Genomic DNA, 18986 nt, shown 5'->3' on the forward strand with positions numbered 1-18986 from the left:
GGGGTGTGGTGCGTGGGGACTTGGGAGTAATGTCCAGGCAGGGAGAATATTTGCAAAAGCCGGGGCCCAGGGCCCAGGGGTGCTGGCACAGCCAGGGCACTGGTTCCAGGTTTGGGCAGAGGCACAGAAAAGCAGGGGGAAATTCAAGATTCCTGGAGTGATGGCACCCAGATCATTCTTGTAGCTCTAGCCTTTGGTCTGGCAATTTCTGAGCCCTAGAACTAGTGGTGGAAGTCTTTGGGGAAGTGCAAGTGAGGGTGATACTCTGGAACTCTGTTCCTTGTGCAAACAGCAATGAGATACACATTCTGGAAAGGGGTGGTGTGAGCTGTGGTCTTCTGGAGTTGGGGTCCAGTGTTCCTGTCCTTCCCTGAGGCTTTAGCCCCTCCTAGACTTACTGCTCTAGGGTTTTCCAGGTAGGCCTACCTGTGAACAGCCCTACCTGCCCAAGGGATTGAAGTCCACCTGAGTCTGTGTTTGCCTTACCTGGGAGCAGTTTCCTGCCTCCTGTGCTACCTGACCTCACTGTGCTAAAGGGAGTTTAGAGAAACTCATCAATGGCTCAGCCCTGGGGCATTTCCTGTGCGTAGGAAGCTTGACTGAGTCAGGGCCTTACCAGGTGCTGGGGGTCGGGAGCCTTTGGATTCTCTCCTCTGCCTCCCCTGTCAGTATCTAGAAGGTTTCTGTTTGGGGTGCAGCTGCTGGTGCCCCCGGAGATGGCATAATCCTGAGGAGAATTTTACTCTCTGGCACGTGTGTCATCCTAGATCCTAGGAGCAAAGTCTTCTGCTGTCCCTGCTGGTGACCCCAGCACAGGCCCCGACAAGTGAGCCCTTGGGAAGTGCTTTTTGACAGTTGTTATCATCACTGTCTCGAAGGTTTATGGAGCCCTTGCCCCGTGCGGGGCACCACGTTGAGACCTGTCGCTGTGGCAGGTCACTGCATCCCGGGGGACATGGCTCCAGTGTAGGTTCTGAGAGGCTGACTACTTTGGCAGAGCAGCGGGGCTGGGCTTCGGGTTTCATCCGAAGGCACCCCGATGGCTGCTCTGGTGGAGACGTCCTCTCTGTTCTCCTGGGGCTTGGGTTTCTGAGGTCTTTATTGTTCTTGGATGTGGGCACCCTTTCTTCCTGGGAATGCCAGAACTATTGGAGTCAGGAAGGGATGTAACTTGGGCATTCTTGTGCACACTTGTGGAGTCTGACGGAAGGGACTTTCTCAACATTCACAGCTGTTGTGTTTAAAACTGTGGTGAAATACACAAACATAAAATTTCCATTTTAACCATTTTTAAGTGTATGGTGGTTCGGTGGCATTACGTACATTCACATCGTTGCTCCGCTATCACTACCATCGGCCAGGACTTCTCCTATCTTGCAAAATGGAAACTCTGTACCTGTTAAATACAAACTCCCCATTCCTCCTCCCCCAGCAGCCACCGTTTCACTTTCTATTTCTGTGATGATTCTGAGATTGAATTCTTTGTCTGTTCTGCCCAGAACCTCGCTGGAGTGCCTTCGCCAGGCAGCGATGCCAGGATGCCCGTCTCTGCCTCCCTCCGCCAGGATGGCAGCCAAGAGCGACCCGTGAGCCTGACCTCGAGCACGTCCTCATCGGGCTCCTCCCGGGACAGCCGTGGGGCCATGGAGGAGCCCAGTGGTTCCGGGGCGTCGGCCGAGAATGGGGCAGGCTCCCCACGTGGCCGGCATCCCCCCAACGGCAACACTAGCTCCAGCGGCTGGCTGAGCGGGAGGGGGCCGCTGTCCCCGTTCGGCGGATGGTCCCCAGCAGCCCCGGTGCACAAGCTCAGCTACCTGGGCCGCGTGGTGCGGGAGATCGTGGAGACGGAGCGGATGTACGTGCAGGACCTGCGCAGCATTGTGGAGGTGAGGCCCTTCATGTCTATGGCTGCGGTTCCGAGGCTGCCGTGGGGCTGGCCTTCTGCTCTGGGTGGCCCACCTCTCTTGGGAGCCCGCTTCCACCCCTGGAGGGAGAGTTCTCCCTGACAGCCGTGTCAGAAGAAGCCGCCTTCCCTTGTAGCAGTGGGGAGGCCTTGTGTCCCTGCTCCAGGGCAGCGGGTGGGGGGTAACCGCAGACTGTTTTTGCTGCTTCGCGACTTTGGGTCCGATGAGGAGCTGGGGCCAGGACCTCCTGCAGACCCTCGGTTGGTGGGGAGGGGCAGGGACCGCTGTGCTCACAGACATGGAACCCAGGGAGGAAACTGGCCCGGATGTTGCCCATCTGTGCCCGGATCCCTGCCCTGCTGTTTCCTGGCTGTGTGGTCTCAGGCACTTGTGTGAGGCCTGAGCCTCGGGTTCCTCTGTGAGATGAAGACGCACCGGCTTTGTGGGGCCAGCACAATGTGCTTCACCCTGTGGGGCCTGGGCAGGTAGGTGCCTGGGTGGCTGCCGCTGAGGAAGCCCTCTGGTCTTGGTGAGAGAGGTGTGTTTGTTTCTACTGTAACAAATTAGCACAAGCTCGGGGCTAAAACGCAGAGGTTTCTTCTGTGTTGGTTTAGGAAGCCAGAAGTTGGAAATCAAGATGTTGGCAGGATTGGGTCCTTCTGGAAGGTCTGAGGGGAGAATGCATTCCATGCCTCTCTCCTGGCTTCTACCAGGTGGTTGCTGCCAATACTTGGATTTCCTTGGCCTGTAGATGTTCTGTCCTGACTTCTGCCTCCATCTTCCCATTGCTGCCTTCTCCGTGTCATCTGTGTCCTTTCTTCTTATAAGGACACCTGTCATAGCATTGAGGGCCCACCCTAAATCCAGTATTCTCTTGTCCTGAGATCCTTGACTGATTATATCTGCAGAAACCCTATTTCCAAATCAGGTGACCTTCCGAGGTTCCGAATGGATATTGATTTTGGAGGGAGAGTTGTCCAGCCCAGTATAATGGGCAGTGTCTGTGAAGTCTCAGCTGTGTCAGTGGAGGACAGAACTAGGTGTGGCTGGGGAGGACAGGACTGCGCCGGGGTGGGCTGGGTTCTGATGCCTCCCTCCACACAGGACTACCTCTTGAAGATCATCGACACACCTGGGCTGCTGAAACCGGAACAAGTTAGTGCCCTCTTTGGGAACATAGAAAACATTTATGCACTGAACAGGTATGGAATGGGCCTAACACACAGCATGTTCTGTCTGTGAGGCCCATGTGGGCCTGGAGGCCTGAGGAGGAGCCCTGGATGTCTGTAGTCTCCTGGGCTGTGACATGGGGGCCTGGAGCCTGATCGTTGGGGTGCGTGATGGTGGTCCCTCCCTGTACAGGGGGTTAGTTAGCTCCCTGTGGTAGAGGGCGTGTGGGACATGTGCCCCCTTAGGGAACTGCTGGCCTCTGGCACGTGATGATGCTCTTCCCTCTACCTTTGTGGCCCCTCTGTGTCTTGCATCTTTACCCCCACTTGCATATCTCTTCATTTCTTCCTCACCTTCCTGCTGACCCCATGGAAAGTCAGGTCTCCCTGAGGGTGATCTGACCCATTAGGAGAATGATAGGCCAGACAGAATGTGATGGGGGAGGCTGAGCGTGGCCCGGTGAGGGCCTGCTTCAGGGCACAGCGCTTCCTCGAGGCTCAGCGTGTGTTGCCTGGACCCATAGATTCCCCAGGGAAGGGACCCTGGTTGGGAGGGGCAGTGGCTGAGGGGACAGTATCAGTAGACAGAAGGAGCCTTACCCTGGGCCCTTTAATGGGGGCCAGAGGGGCTACCTGCTGGCCCGGCTGCAGAGTCTGGGAGGGCAGGCGCGGGGTGACTTGGGCTGGCCAGTGGTAGGTCGACGGGGAGGCATCAGGGGAACCGTGTGTTTAGGGTTTCCCCTAGTGCCCCATCTAAGTTCTAGGGGTACTGGGACTCACCCTCTTTCTCTCTCTTTTCTGCATCCTTTTGAACTGGGAGCCTTTGGCTACTTTGGGAGTCTTCCCTCTCTCTCATTCTCCCTTTAATCTCTGCTTTTGTGTGTTTGACTCCTTCTGCCTGCAGAGGAGCTGTCTCCCCTCCCGAGGTGGGTACTGGTGTCCCCTCTCTTTTTCTTGCTTGCTGAGCATGTGGGGGTCTTTTGCTCCCCACCTTTGCGGCGGTGCCTGGTACTTTGTGTGGTTGCTGGCCTGGGTGGGGCTCACTCTGAGGATGGACGCCCCGACTCTTTAGCATGACACCAGGGGCTGGCTGTGTATCTGGGCACCGGGAGGCCGGGGAGGGGCATGTGGGAAGCAGTGGAGGCAGTGTGCCGTCCGGGGTCTGATGAGCACTCTCCCGTCCTCCAGCCAGCTACTCCGAGACCTGGACAGCTGCAACAGTGACCCTGTGGCTGTGGCCAGCTGCTTTGTGGAAAGGGTGAGAGGGGCTGCTGGGTCCTTGCCTCTTGTCCTGCCTTGCTGGGGGCTCCGAGACACAACAGTGCCCAGCTTAAGAGGGTGTGTGAGTCCTGGAGGCCTCTGTCCAGGGGAAGTGCAAGGTGCCCTGCCTCAAATGGGAAGGGCATTCTGGCCTAGAGCCAGCGGCTGCTAGATGAATGAGGTGGCCCAGACAGATGGGTCCCAGGATGGGTCTGCAGGTGTTCAGGGAATGGGGGCAGAGTGTGTTCACGGGGGTGGGGAGGGGGTCAGGGCCATGTCTTTGCTATACCCAGGTTTAGAGTCAAATGGGAGGCTCCCAGAAATCACCATCTTTGGTCTCCTCTTAGAGTCAAGAGTTTGATATCTACACGCAGTATTGCAACAACTATCCCAAGTGAGTAATTGGGGTGGAGAGGGGAGGCGGAGTTATTCTGTGAGCCTGGAGCACCCCACATCCCCATGCAGGCCTTCCCAGGTGGTGACAGCCTCTTCCCCTGCACTCCCAGCTCAGTGGCCGCCCTGACTGAGTGCATGCGGGACAAGCAGCAGGCCAAGTTCTTCCGGGAGCGGCAGGAGCTCCTCCAGCACTCTCTGCCCCTGGGCTCCTACTTGCTGAAGCCCGTGCAGCGCATCCTCAAGTACCACCTGCTGCTGCAGGTAGCCCCACCGGTCTTCACGCCGTGGGGGTGGGTGGGGGGTCCGTGGGGTCGGGGGGATGCAGGCCTGAGCCTGGGCTGCCTATGTGCCTGTCTTCCGTGCAGGAAATCGCCAAACATTTTGATGAAGAAGAGGATGGCTTCGAGGTGGTGGAGGATGCCATCGACACCATGACCTGCGTGGCTTGGTACATCAATGACATGAAGAGAAGGCACGAGCACGCAGTCCGGCTCCAGGTGCTCCGGGGCTGGTCGCCAGAGGGACTGGCAGGCTGGGGGATGCCGAGGGTGGGCTTCCTGGCTTGGTGGGCTTGGTGGGAAGCGGGGGGCTCCTGTGGCTGTGTGTGCCCAGTGGCTGTGTCTGTAGGAGTTTCTGGGGCTCCGTGTTGCCACCGGAGGGCCATGAGCAGCCTGACTCTGGGGGTCGGGGCTTCTCTGCTGTAGGAGATCCAGTCGCTGCTCATCAACTGGAAGGGGCCAGACCTGACCATCTACGGGGAGCTCGTCCTGGAGGGCACGTTCCGCGTGCACCGCGTGCGCAACGAGAGGACCTTCTTCCTCTTCGACAAAGCGCTGCTCATCACCAAGAAGCGCGGCGATCACTTTGTCTACAAGGGTCATATCCCGGTAACCAGGCTGCTCTCACGGCCTCTGTCCCTTGGCCCTCTTACCCTTTAGCCCCCTTGTAGTGGGCTAGGCTCCATTCTTTCCTTTTTTAAAAAGAAGATTTTATTTTTAAGTAATCTCTCCTCCCAATATGAGGTTCAGACTTATACCCCTGGGATCAAGAGTCTTGGGCTTTAATGTCCGAGTCTTTGTCAGACACCTGCAGGCTCTGTTTCTTGACCCCCGCCTGGGCCCTGGGTTGGGTGGATGCAGCTTAGTCCTTCTGAGATTACTCTCCCTACCTGCCTGGGTGGTCTCAAGGGGCTGGGACCCCAGGTCAGCCCCCGCCACTTCCTGTGCTTGACTGTGCTCTCCCTCTGCCCCAGTGCTCCTCCCTGATGCTGATCGAAAGCACCAGAGACTCCCTGTGCTTCACTGTCACCCACTACAAGCACAGCAAGCAGCAATACAACATCCAGGTGAGGGCCGGGCCAGGGAGGCTCGGGCTGGGGACACACCTGCCACCGTGGCTCGCGTAGATGTGTGGGGCCTCCTGGTCTCCCTCTGTAAGGTGGGGATCCCTTTGGGCATCTCTTGGGTTTTTGTGGAAGAGTCCAGGTAACCTCAAGGTCCCAGCACAGGCCGTCTTTCTGCCTCGGCACCCCCGACGGAAGCCTGGCCCATGGTAGATGGCTTCAGGCTTGTGGTCGTAACCCTGGCTCCCTCTCCCTTGGGTCTTTTCAGGCCAAAACAGCAGAGGAGAAACGGAGCTGGACTCACCACATCAAGAGGCTCATCCTGGAGAACCACCACACCACCATCCCGCAGAAGGTGAGTTCCCGGTGCCCCACCTACCCCTTGATGGGGTGCAGGGAGAGTCAGCCAGCTCCAGGGTTCCACTAGTGCCTCATCCCTGGAGGATGTTGGCTTCACTGGACTCCGGAGGTCAGTGCAGGGGGCACCGTGGGCTTCGGCACAGCCCTGGGGGGTGTCCCAGTGCAGCAAGAGCAAGTCGGTGGGCCAAGAGAGGCATGAATGTAGAACGTAATAACTGGGTGTGTTTCCTTTCCTTCTAGGCCAAGGAAGCCATCTTGGAAATGGATTCCTACTGTAAGTGTACCCTTTCTGCCTGCTTTCTCCCTACTTGGGCATATCTCTAGATCCGTGGGAAGCTCTGCCTGAGACTTCTGTTCCAGGGAGCAGGGAGAATGGGGAAGCTCTTTCTGTCAAGGGCTAGGGGTCTACTGTAAGACCAGGGGCGTAGTCTTGGCTGGCCGGTGGGACTCCCACTGCCTACCATTTCTGAATGGAAGATGGAAGAGGAGGGAGCTCTGGATCTTCTGGCCCCTGGAGCTGGGGCAGGCAGCAAAGGTGTGGTCAGGTGTGGTCAGAGTCCAAGCCCAGGCTGATTGTCCGTCTTGTGTGCAGATCCCAGTCGGTACCGCTGTAGCCCAGAGCGCCTGAAGAAGGCCTGGTCTTCCCAGGACGAGGTGTCCACCCACGCGCAACAGGGGCGCCGACAGTCTGGTAAGGGAAGGGCGCTATGGGCAGAGTGGCTTCCTCACAGGACTCTTGACCAGGAGGGGGACTGTCTGCAGCAGCATTTGGGGCTGGTGCTCTCCTCCATGGACATCCTGGGAAAGGGCAGGAAGAAGGATCGCCCAGCCCACGTGGCACGTCCTGTCCCCGTGCTTGTGCTACCCTCCAGCAGGCACTTTTTTCCAGGCCCTTCTTGCCCACCAGGGCTGGGCAGCCCACCTTTTCCAGGGCCCTGGGAATGCTTGTTCACTCAGGCTTCCGTGCTCTTTCTTAGCTTTCCTGGGACCAAAACTTGGCTCCTTTGTCACTCAGGATCCTGGGACTCAGCCAGGAGCGACGCTCAGATGTCATGGGGATCCCCAGCCCAGTTCTGGAGCAGAGCAAATGCAGGACGTGGGGAAAAATGAGTTAGACGTCAAGTGGCACCAAATCCAGACAGGAAATATTTACTTTGGGTCTCAGGGAAAAGTTCCATTTTCCTCTGCTGGGTTTTCTTCCATGACTGGGCTTGCTACTGTGTACTTGGATTTATTGGAATGAATTGTCTGTTGAAGAGGAGAAAACCTTGCTTTTATTCTTAGCTCTGGGGGTGATAAGGCTGTGTGTTTTCTGTGTCTGTTTGTACTCTGCTCTTCAGTCCAAGGCCCGGGACAGACTTAGCTTCCGCTGGGCACCTGGTGAACACAGATGAGGTGAGAGTTGGAATGAGAAGTGTCTCAGAGGCCCCTGGAGAGAAGATCCGAGAATGACTGGTGCACTGTCCTGGTGTGGATCTCCAGGGTGCATTGGGCTTTGGCTGTGACCCATGAGTCCCCTGAGCAACTCTGGGGATTGTGTCATATTCTGGAAGATAGAGCCAAGTGGTCTCTGGAAAGCTTTTGTAATTTTTGTTTTGTTTGGTATTACCCCCAGTGGATCTTGAACCCTAGGCAGATTTGTGACGGTCACAAACGTTTTATCACACCGTGTGTGAAAAGCCCCTGACTGGGGGTGTTACTTTATAGGTTTCTGGCCCTCTTCATTTTCCTTTCTTCTGAGATGCTTTTCCTGTCTTTCTAGCATTCCCCTCTACCTTGTCATGTGGCTTTGCATTGGAAGCTTCTGGCACATGGAGGAGCTGCTTGTGGTGGTAGGAACTGCGGTGCCGCCTGTCATGACATCAGCGTCCACACTGTGGCTGTCATGGCACGCAGGCAGTGAGTTGTTTCAGAGCTCAGTCTCTGCTGAACTGAGATTTTAGCCTGCGAATGAGTCAGGTTCTGCCTGCTTGTTTTCGTACTTTAGTCTTAACCATTGTGAAACAAACGTCTCTCTAAAGCATGCTTCATCGTCTGCAGCTTCTTAAGGTAGAGGATGCCAACCACTGTGGAACTTTTCCTTTTCTGGCACCAGTGTGACAGCATCCGTGGGGCATGTGCGCTGTTTGGGGCAGGGGGTCGCCATGGTGGCCGCGCACTCGAGGTGTGGTATCCCCCTTACCCAGCAGGTGTCCCCCCCACTTACCTGGAAGCTGTCCCCTCTTACCCGGAAGCTATTTTCTTACCCAGAAGCTATCCCCCCTTACCTGGCAGTGTTGGTTCTTGTCTGTCACAGTGTCCTTGCCTGGTGGGGCTCTTCTCCCTGCTTGTTTGAAAGCAGTCGATTGAACTTGTGAGAAGTGTGGGTAAGGACCGGCCAGCAAGGGGAACATGCAACTCTTGATCTTGGCGTCATGAGTTCAAACACTGTGTTGGGTTTAGAGATTATTTATATTTATTTATTTATTTATTTCATAGACAGCGATCACAAGTAGAGAGGAGGGCACAGAGAGAGGAGGAAGCAGGCTCCCTGCTGAGCAGAGAGCCTGACGAGGGGCTCGATCCCAGGCTCCCGAGACCATGACCTGAGCCGAAGGCAGAGGCTTCAACATACTGAGCCACCCAGGTGCCCCGTGATTATTTTTTTAAAAGATTTTATTTATTTATTTGACAGAGCGATCACAAGTAGGCAGAGAGGCAGGCAGAGAGAGAGAGGAGGAAGCAGGCTCCCTGCTGAGCAGAGAGGCTCGATCCCAGTCCTGGGATCATAATCTGAGCTGAAGGCAGAGGCTTTAGCCCACTGAGCCACCCAGGCACCCCCCGCCGTGATTATTTTTAAAAAGAAAGTTTAAAAAAAAAAAAAAGGCCAGCAAGTTACTGAGAGGGAAACGGGGCCCCTTGTAAGCCCTGCAGTGACAGCTTGGAGTCCCCTGCTCTGCCTCTGGTCCTCCTCTTCCCAGAGAGCTGAGAGTGGTATGCTCTAGATAATTAAGGTGCTGCTGTCACTGCTTGTCACTTTTTTTTTTAAGGATTTTATTTATTTGACAGAGGGAGAGACAGTGAGAGAGGAAGTACAAGCAGGGGAAGCAGGAGAGGGAGAAGCAGTCTTTCTGCGGAGCAGGGAACCTGATGCGGGGTTCGATCCCAGGATGCTAGGATGACCTGAGCCAAAGGCAGACAGATGCTTAATGACTGAACCACCCAGGTGCCCTAGCTACTTGTCACTTGTTATGTAGTCTTGATTACAGGTTTTAAGATGGACGAGTAGGGCATTTTGTGTTTCTCACTTTAAAAGCTCTCGGATTTGCAGCGTACTTAGGTTGTGCAGATGGTGTGCGTGGATACACGTGTTTCAGTAGAAGAAACTTGTGCAATGCGCTCCCCTGTAAGATTTTCCTTGGTCTCCGAGTGTACCGTGGGCTTCCCAGTTAACACCAGCTGGGCAAGAACCTTGTGGGGTAAGGTCACGGCTCTGTGGAGAGGTCCCTGGACACATGTCCTCTCCTACCGACCTCTCTCAGGTCTGTTTCCAAAAAGTCTGGGATACAAATTGGTGACACCATCAGCCTAATGGGTGTGTTTTGTATTTTGTTCCCAGAGCCTGGTCAGCCCTCGTTCCTCCGGGCCACACTCCCCAGCAGGCAGCGAGGCTTCGTCGAGCCAGGCCTTAATGGCCGTAGGAAGTCGGGTGCGACCTCTGCTTTCTAGCCAGTCTGCTGCAAGGGGGCTTGGCCTTGGGTGTAGCTGTTGTGCTCATGAGCTTGTTGCAGGGAAGGTGGGGCTTGAGGTAGAGCTCAGATCTCCAAGGATGTGGCGAGTCGGTCTGAAGGAGGCAGCTTGGGACTGCAGCTCTAGAAGCTGGGGCCCTGGGTGAGATGCACTAATGCAGGGATTGTGGGCGGGGCTGTTCCTGCGGGGGAGGGGGGGCGGCAGTCATGGAGCAGGTCTCTGGTGCTGGATGGATGTGGCCCGGGCCCTGCCTCCCTGTGGGGGTAGGTAGGAGGGAGGGGGTGCTCAGGCTGGAGTGGACTTTGAGCTGCTGGTGGCGGTGCGGTTGTGAGCATGGGACCAGGGCCAGACGCAGTTGTTTCCAGGCCTGCACTGACTGTCCGTTCACTTTCCTTCTCAGAGCCAACCAGACACCTGCTCAGGCAACTCAGTGAGAAAGGTGAGTGTGCGCGTGGCCAGCCATTCCTGCCAGGCTCTAGGGTCAGGGCAGGGAGGTGACACAGGTAACCTTCTGGGTATTGAGGACAGTTTGGAAGGGTCCCTGCTTCTCTTCCTCCCTGGAGGTGGGCCTCAGGGAGGGGCTGAGCTCACCTTCCTGCATACTTCTAGTACCCTGTCCTTGGGTGACAGTGCTTGATGGACACAGACCTGTGCTGCTTTTCCCCCAGGGCCTTTGCTCTGGCAGTCATTCCTTTGAAAGCCCAGGAGACCAGGTGTGGGTTCTGGGTATAGGATCCCCAGGGTAGCCTTCCTTGGGGGGCTCCTTGTCTCTCTAAAGAGGCTCTTTCTCCTGCTTACCGATCTCTTCTCCCTGCCCCCTTGCCTGTGTGCTGGGACCTGGCCGTGGCAGGTGCAGCCAGAGCAGCAGGAATGAAGGTAAGGCCCCTGGGTAAAGAGCACTGGCCGGCCAGAGGGGGTGGGACTGCCAGGTCAGCGCCCTGGCCCCTTCAGCTGCATCTTCGTGCAGTGGATAGATACCTGTCAGGCCACTACTGTGTGCTGGACTCTGTCACAAGAGTCCCAGAGATGAATAAGCCATGGCCCTTGCCCTGGGATCCTTCTCTACCCTTTCCCTGGAATGGGACCCTGGTGTTGGCCCACCCTGGATCTTCCACATTTTCTTTCTCTGGGTAGGCAGGCCTCTCTGGGTCTTGGAAGTGTCTGACCCAGCTTTCCCAGGTCCCAGAGTCCCACCTTGAGGACTCCCACCCCTGTCCTCCCTCTGCTCTGGTGCAGACCAGGGGTTGGGTGTTTAGGTGTGGCTTTCCCCATGTAAAGCCTCCACACCCCCAGCTGCTGGCAGGAGGAGGGGGCTTGCATGGAGGCCAGTCACGAGGGGGGTCTTCCGCTCTGAACAGCATGCAGGCAGTGCCGGTGCTCTCCTGGACTTTGGGCGGCCTCCTCGTGCTCAGTGTGTGCAGCCGGAGGCTGAAGGGGCTGCCCGGGAGCAGGAGGAGGAGGAGGAGGAGGAAGAGGAGGTGGTGGTGGTGGAGGAGGAGGAGGAGGAGGAGGAGGAGCGGGCCTTTCAGGTGTCTCTGGAGGACCTGGCAGGGCATGAAGGCAGCGAGAAGGGGGCCAGGCTGGAGCCCCCAGGCTCGGAGGAGGAGGAGGAGGAGGAGGAGGAGGAGAGTCTGGCAGTGGCGGAGCAGGTAGCCGACTTTGCCAGCTCGCTGCTGGCCGCCCTCCACTGCTGGCACTATCGGGCCAACGCTTTACTTTTCTCCCGGGGCGCTATGGTGAGGTGTCTCTTTGATCTCCCCTCCTCCTTGCATGTTCCCTGGCCAGTGCATGCCCATCCGGGAGTTCTCTCCCCTGCCCTCCCACCCCCTCTGTCCTGTTCCCTCACTCCTGCCATTAGCACCTAACCCCTCGCCCGCTGTCACGCCCTGGTGAGCCCTTGGCATGTGCTATTCTGGTTCTGGGCGTGAGCTAGTGTCCTGCCCAGTGAGCATGACTAACGGGGTGGGGGCGGCGGAGAAGGGGAGAAGCCAGCGGGTTGGGCTTTTTGGAGGCTGCACACCCGGTGGGGAGTTCTGGGTCCCCCAGACCTGGTGGTTCAGGCTCAGGTCTCAGGCTGGCTCTCAGTATGGCCCAGACCCCTTGGGGCTCAGAAGGTTTGCTCTTGTGGGGCTGCAGAAGGGTTGAGCTTCCGGTTGTCCCAGGAGCTGACAATGGCCCTCTCTTTGCTTCAGGAGAAGGGGCGCAGGGAGTCCGAAGGCCCCCAGAGCTGTAGAAGATCCAGCGGCCGGTCTCCAACAAGTGCTGAGAAGTGCATGAGCTTCGAGTCCACTTCTCCCCGGCCAGAGGTGAGCGGCCGGCGGGCAGGAGGGCCCGTGCAGGAGAGCCCAGAGCGCAGGTCTGTGGGTGGGGCTTGCTGGCCCCAGACTCGCTTTTTGGGCCCATGGGGACAGGGATCCCCCCACAGTCTCGGCCCCTTTTAGGAAGCCGGTCTGGCCTCTGGGCCTGTGGTGAGGTGAGCAGGTGGCCTTCCTGTGAATTAGAAAAAGAAGACCCTTTTTGACAAGATGCAGTCGTTTGTCAAGGGCCCTGTTAGCAGAAGTAATAAGATCTTAGGTTCCTTCACCCAGGCCTCCTCGTATAGGGCGTATGACCCTGTTCCTGCCAGCTGGACAGACAGTGGACTCACGCCCGAGCCCCCCGACTCTGGGTACTGACATCTACTGGCCACGTCCTCCATGTCCGATGTTTTATTTCTTCTGTTCCCCTCAACAGCTCAGGTAGAAAGAGGCTCAGAGAAGTTGAGTGATGTGCCTGGTGTTGGGCAGCTTCCGAGGGGCAGAGCTGAGCTCAAACCAGTCTGTGATTTAGAAGCCCACATTCTACTTCCGGCCACATGCTGTGTGTGGATGGAACCCATACCTTTGTTTTCTCAAAGTTACAAGAAAAAGGGTAGGAGGCCTTGACCTCAGACAGGCCTACCAACCCCGGCAGGTCTGAGGAACCTGACATTGGATTGGAGTCTGGGGTGGTGGTGTCCTATGATAATAGGAAGCAAGCAGCACGTATAACTAAGTTTTCTAGTGGCCATGTTAACAGATTATTTAATTATTAAATGTTAACTATAATTTCAACATGTAAGCAATGGAAGAAGCTATTAAGGACATTTTATATTGTGTATGGTGTTTTTGTGGTCTGGTGTGTGTTTTACCCTTACAGCTGTTCTCAGTTTGAACTAGCCACATTTCAGATGCTCAGAAGCCATTTGTGGCCAGCAGCTGCTGTGTTGGGAAGTGCAGGCCTTGCCCATGGGTCCTGCTTTGCAGACTCTGGACTAGAACAGTTGGGATTGGGTCTGGTTCCTCTGAATGTGGAGTGTCTGCCCTTCTTCCTCAAGGCCCCTCTGGGAAGCCACCTGTACTGCCTGGTTTCACGGTGCAGATTCTTCAAGGTGGTCAGGAGGAGGTTCTTACATGTGCTTCTTCCTTCCTTCCTTCCCTGTCTGCTGGGCATTGGCCGCTTTGTGGCTGGGGCCAGAGGCTGGCTGGGAGGAGCCAAGTCCCTGTCTTCACCCACTCTGACGGGACTCTAGTGTGTGGTCCTGTTGCCCTCTGGACCCTCATCCACACAGGACGTCCTGGCCCCTCTGGGTCTGAACCCAGAATAGCCTCTGTGTGCCTCTAGGGCTTTAGGAAGCTGCCTCTCCAGCAGGCATACCCTCTGCCGTGTGCTGCCACTTTGTCCCTATAGCTCCCAGGCAGGCTGTCCCTGAGAGGTGCTACCACTTTATCCCATCTGTGTTCCCAGAATTTTCCTTGCCTTTTTTTTTTTTTTAAACAACCCAAGGCCGGTAGCTGAATGATGGCTGAGGGACCTCCGCACGTTCCTCTCCCTAAGGCCGTGTCTCTCCCACTCTCGAGTTGTGTTCATTCTCATTGCCTTTGGTCCTAAACTGCATGCCCTCTCACTGGGCTTTGAGCAGGTCATGCTGTCCCTTTCTCTGGGTCTCATGAGGGAGGGTTTTGACTCATAGGAGCTCTGTTGTCCCAGGTTGAACCAGACCCTGAGCCTGAGCTGGAGCAGGAAGTATTTGTCGCCATGGAAGTTCCCAGCATTGAGGAGGTGCCCTCAGACACGGAGTCTCCAGAAGTCCTGGAAACACAGCTTGGTGCCCACCAGGAGCTGCTGGGGCTGGAACCCCCGGGTGACATGGTGGGCTTCGTGGTGGCTGAGAGCACTGAGGACCTTAAGGCTCTGAGCAGTGAGGAGGAGGAGGACATGGGACCCACACCGGACACCGAGAGCCTCCTGCCGCCCTCTGTGCTGGACCAGGCCAGCGTCATTGCCGAGCGCTTCGCCAGCAGCTTCTCTCGGCGGAGCAGCCTGGCATTGGAGGACGGCAAGGCCAGCGGCTTCGGGAGCCCAAGGCTGGCAAGCCGCAGCAGCAGTGTGCTCAGCCTCGAGGGCAGCGACAAGGGCCCGGCCCGGCCCGGCAGCACCACGGATGCCCTCAGCTTGCAGCCGCCCCCTGAGGTGGACAGCACTGTGGGAGTGGCCACGGACAGTGGCCTTTCGGTCAATGGGTTGGAGCCCCCGAGCCCAGGCTGCCCAGCAGAGCCCGACAGGCCTTCCTGCAAGAGGAAGGCGTCGACCCTCTCCACCCGAGACCGGCTGTTGCTGGACAAAATCAAGAGCTACTATGAAAGTGCAGAGCACCGTGATGCAGGCTTTAGCGTCCGGCGCCGGGAGAGTCTCTCCTACATCCCCAAGGGGCTGGTGAGAAACTCTGTTTCCAGATTCAACAGCCTTCCCAGGCCAGACCCAGAGCCCATGGCTCTACCGGGGCATAAGAGGCAGGTGGGCTCCCAGCCGCCTTCATGGGCTCTGTGCGACCTCCCAGGAGCCGGCCAGGCTAGTGCTGGGGAGTCAGCTCCTATCACAGATGCTGAGTTCCGGCCGTCTTCGGAAATCGTAAAGATCTGGGAGGGAATGGAGTCTTCCAGGGAGAGCTCCCTGCAGGGGCCTGGCCAAGGCCAGGCCAATGGTTTTGACCTGCACGAGCCCCTCTTTATCCTGGAGGAGCACGAGCTGGGGGCCATCACTGAGGAGTCGGCCACCGCCTCCCCTGAGAGCGCCTCCCCCACGGAGCAGCCCAGCCCAGCCCACCTGGCCCGGGAGCTGAAGGAGCTGGTGAAGGAGCTGAGCAGCAGCGTCCAGGGGGAGCTGGTGACTCCGCTGCACCCCCGCATCGTACAGCTCTCCCACGTGATGGATGGCCCCATGAGCGAGCGAGTCAAGAACAAGGTCTACCAGCTGGCCCGCCAGTACAGCCTCCGCATCAAGAGCAAGTCTGTGACAGCCAGGCCTCCTCTCCAGTGGGGAAAGGCAGCTCCCACCATTCCTTGCCTGCAGGAGGAGGCCGGAGCACCCTCAGGCAGCAGAGGTACAGCCACGCGGGTGGGGAGTGGGTCCTTCCTGCAAGTCTGGGGTGGAAGAGCCTTTTAGGAGTAGGTTGGCTCCTGGGGGAAGGTGGCCCCATAGAACCATGACCAAAGAGGGGGCTGGTCTCCACAGACAAGTTGTGCGACCCCGGGCGGTTAGTCCAACACCCAAGGCCCAGCGTGTGGCCCTGGTTGAACCTCCTCACGGCCCTCTCCGAGCCCTACTTGTGGAGCAGGGACCTTGGGAGGAAACATGGCCACAGGCCTTCTCTTCCGGGATAGTAAAGGTTCTTGTCTTTTCCTTTGACTCCTGACTCTGTTCACTAGCTTTTCTTCATTCTTCCCATTGCCCACCCCCTGCCTTTTTCTTTTTTTAAGATTTGATTATCTGACAGAGTACAAGCGGGGCAGAGGCAGTGGGAGAAGCAGGCTCCCCACTGAGCAGGGAGCCCAGTGCAGGACTCCATCCCAGGACCCTGGGATCTTGACCTGAGCCAAAGGCAGACGCTTAACTGTGGAGCCACCCAGGCACCCCCCCACCCATTGCCCTTTGATAAAGGGACTGTGGATGATGAATGATTTCTCTCCCCTCATAACCAAAACCCCAGGAAGCAGCCTTGCCTGGAGCACGAGCAGAAGGCAGTGCGGAGTCGTCGCCTGCCCTCTCCCGCCCCGCCCGGTCACTCATTCCATTTACTCTCTCTTCATAGGTAAGAGAAAGCCGGTGCTGTCCCTCCTCAGCGATGAGCAGATGGTGGCCCAGGAGCACAGCCCGCCCAAGCCTGGCTCTCCTCGGCATTTCTCCTTCAGCCCCACTACTGCCAGCCCGAGGACCACCTCGCCTGGGGCCCGGCCTTCCTCTCGAAGCCCCCTCAGCCCTGTTGACACTGAGACCTTCACCTGGCCTGATGTCCGAGAGCTCTGCTCCAAGTATGCCTCCCACGACGAGGCATTCCAAGCCGAGGGTAGCCGGCCCCGCGGCCCGCCTGTCAACCGCAGCCGCTCAGCACCTGAGAACATGGTGGAGCCCCCTCTGGTGGGCAGGGTGGGCCGCTGCTGCAGCGTGGGTGCCAGGAGAGGCCAGGGGGGCCCAGAGGGCGCCCAGCTTGAGCCTCCTGGGAGGTTGCCCCAAAGCAGGCCGGTTGGAGAGGAGACCCTGTATGTCACGGCGGACCTCACCCTGGAGAACAACCGGCGGGTGATTGTCATGGAGAAGGCGCCCCTGCCCTGCCCTGTTGGGGGACTGGAGGAGGGCAGTGGGCAGGGACCTCACACACCAGTAGCCACAGTGGGACAGGGCCTGGATTTCCAGGAGTCTGGAATTTCCAGGAGTCCAGAGTATTGGCAAAAGGAAGAGGGTCCCAGGGACCCAGCAGACCCAGGCCAGCAGGGCCGAGTGAGAAACCTGCGGAAGAAATTCCAGGCCTTGAACTCCGTAGGTTGACTCCGAGGGAGGAGCTGTGCAGCGGAGGGACGTGGAGGAACCTTGCTGGGCTTGCCCACAAGCCTGGGCTCCCTGGGCTCACATAAGCCCCTGAAAGAATGGGCTGATGTGCTCAACCAGTGCCTTCAGCTGCTGGGAATGGCCCGGTGCTCCCCGGGGCTCGTGGTGACTTTCACAGGGCCAGCTGAGCCCTGCTACCCACCCAGGCCAGTGTGGCCACTTCCCTTGTATATAGTTCTTGTCTAGTAAGAAGCCAAATATTTAAGCTCTCCTCTTCCTGGGGGAATAAGCTGTGCTCCGGCCTCCAGTGTCGGGCTGACCACTGCCAGGCTGAGGAGCCTACCCAGGGGAACTGTGGAAGTGGCCTGGGGAGGCTTTGCTCTTTAGTTGTGCCTTTCTTAGGATCCAGGCAGGAACAAGACCCATAATTTATTGTTTCCCATTCTGTGGTGCAGTTGCGCACATGTCTGTGAGTGTGTGTTCTCCAGTTGTTGATTCCTTTCCTGTGAATAATGTAATGGACTCCGTTCAGGTACTTTTGTAGGTTGTCTTGCTGACCCTGTGGTTCTCGCTCATGTACATTGTCTTGCTGACCCTGTGGTTGTCGCTCATGTACATACATTTCATTATTTGCCAACGGTGCAATAACGCTGCTCACCAACCAACTTGTGTGTGCTCCTCACTGGGCCTTGGTGGGGGGTGAAGGGGTGGGGTGGGGTTGCTGACAGGCCACGGATGCCTCAGGGAGGCGGGCTGTGTGGTGGCTGCTGCCACATTCTCTCCTGCATCAGTCGTGCTTGCGACGCATAAGGCAGCAGGGTGCTTAGAGGGGAGGCTGGGGCAGCAGGGTGTGCGGGAAGGAACCTGATCTCTGCCTGCCCTGGCCTGGTGTCCTGCGGGGTGGGGAAATAGCATCATGCTAGCCTTAAGCTCTTTTCCTCAGGGACCAATGTTGGCCTAAAAAGGTGAGGAAATGAACATTTTTCTAATGGGCAGAAATTTCCAATGTCTGGTGCCTTTTCTCTCCCTCTCTAGTTCCCAGGAGACCTCATAGGAGACAAGGATTCTAAATTTGGAGCCTAGACCTGTCTTGCGGTGGCTTGCAACATCACATCAGGAGAGCAAATGCATTTTTTCTGGGGATGGAGCCTCCATTTTCATCCTATTTTCAAAGTGCCTTTTCTCAAAAGGACTGGGAGTGCCTGCCGATTTCTGATTGGGTTTTCTGCCCTTTCTCTGTGGTGGACCAGCCTTGTTTGGCCCTGTTTCTGTAGGCAAGTGTTCCACTGGTCTGCTGGGTCAGGGCTCTGTGAGCTTCTGATCTTGCAGGACAGACTCAACCTGAAGGCGGTTGTGCAGAGTCTGAAGAGGTCAGGGGGAGAGTGGAAGCCACGGGAGGCCTCTCCTAGGCAGAAGCAGATGGGGCAGAGCTACCTGCTGTCCTGAATGTTCTGTGACCATTGCTACTGGTGCTGGGGATTGTTAACTCCTACCAGGCTTGGGGTTTGATGCTCAGGAGTCAGAAAAGTACTGAGGTGAGAGGACACCCAGGTTCTGGTCCCAGCCCTTCCATTAATTAGTTAGGTCACCTGAACTCTTGCTTTTTTCCCCTCATCTATGATTTGGAGAAAATAGATCATGCACTGCTTCTCAAACTCCCTGACTCAAAACTTTTCGGAGGGTAGGGCCTGGGAAGTTGTAGTGAATACTTTTCCCCAGGTGATCCTTAACCATGGTATGACTGGGAGCCTAGAACCAGCTCACTGGTTCTCACTCGCTCCCACTGAGAGTCGTCCGTGGAGCCTTTTGAAAAGGTTTCATCCACCTAGACCAAAAGAACCCCCCCTGCCCCCCTCCCCCGCCCAGATGAATCTTGGGCATGGCACCTCTAATTCCCATGTCCAGCGAAGGCCAAGAGCTCTGTGGGGAAGGGCTTGCTGCAGGCCCTCAAGGTGGTTGACTATATGAACGAGTGAGCTGCTG

The 18986-nt window shown here is 57.1% G+C and overlaps 1 protein-coding gene across 12 annotated transcripts in view; it reads left to right on the forward strand.

Annotated features, from left to right (window-relative positions):
* PLEKHG3 (pleckstrin homology and RhoGEF domain containing G3) overlaps positions 1 to 17668 on the forward strand; it is a 69107-nt gene extending 51439 nt beyond the window's left edge. For 3 of the 12 annotated variants that reach the window (XM_045070471.1, XM_045070470.1, XM_045070426.1), the window contains exons 2-19: positions 1500 to 1886; positions 3009 to 3106; positions 4262 to 4331; positions 4681 to 4727; positions 4840 to 4990; positions 5095 to 5226; positions 5434 to 5616; positions 5982 to 6074; positions 6340 to 6426; positions 6672 to 6705; positions 7024 to 7122; positions 10030 to 10119; positions 10561 to 10599; positions 11011 to 11036; positions 11519 to 11896; positions 12353 to 12466; positions 14169 to 15561; positions 16270 to 17668. In XM_045070471.1, the coding sequence (XP_044926406.1) occupies positions 1539 to 1886; positions 3009 to 3106; positions 4262 to 4331; positions 4681 to 4727; positions 4840 to 4990; positions 5095 to 5226; positions 5434 to 5616; positions 5982 to 6074; positions 6340 to 6426; positions 6672 to 6705; positions 7024 to 7122; positions 10030 to 10119; positions 10561 to 10599; positions 11011 to 11036; positions 11519 to 11896; positions 12353 to 12466; positions 14169 to 15561; positions 16270 to 17003 (4116 nt within the window). In that variant the 5' untranslated portion in view covers positions 1500 to 1538 and the 3' untranslated portion in view covers positions 17004 to 17668. The remainder of the gene's footprint in view (positions 1 to 1499; positions 1887 to 3008; positions 3107 to 4261; positions 4332 to 4680; positions 4728 to 4839; positions 4991 to 5094; positions 5227 to 5433; positions 5617 to 5981; positions 6075 to 6339; positions 6427 to 6671; positions 6706 to 7023; positions 7123 to 10029; positions 10120 to 10560; positions 10600 to 11010; positions 11037 to 11518; positions 11897 to 12352; positions 12467 to 14168; positions 15562 to 16269) is intronic. The other 9 variants (XM_045070441.1, XM_045070434.1, XM_045070451.1 and 6 more) reach the window with 9 other exon arrangements.
* Positions 17669 to 18986: the final 1318 nt, after the last annotated feature.

The sequence above is a fragment of the Mustela putorius genome, unplaced genomic scaffold, assembly GCF_011764305.1.
Source record: "Mustela putorius furo isolate JIRA1106 unplaced genomic scaffold, ASM1176430v1.1 tig00000129_pilon_pilon_pilon, whole genome shotgun sequence".
Classification (NCBI taxonomy): domain Eukaryota; kingdom Metazoa; phylum Chordata; class Mammalia; order Carnivora; family Mustelidae; genus Mustela; species Mustela putorius.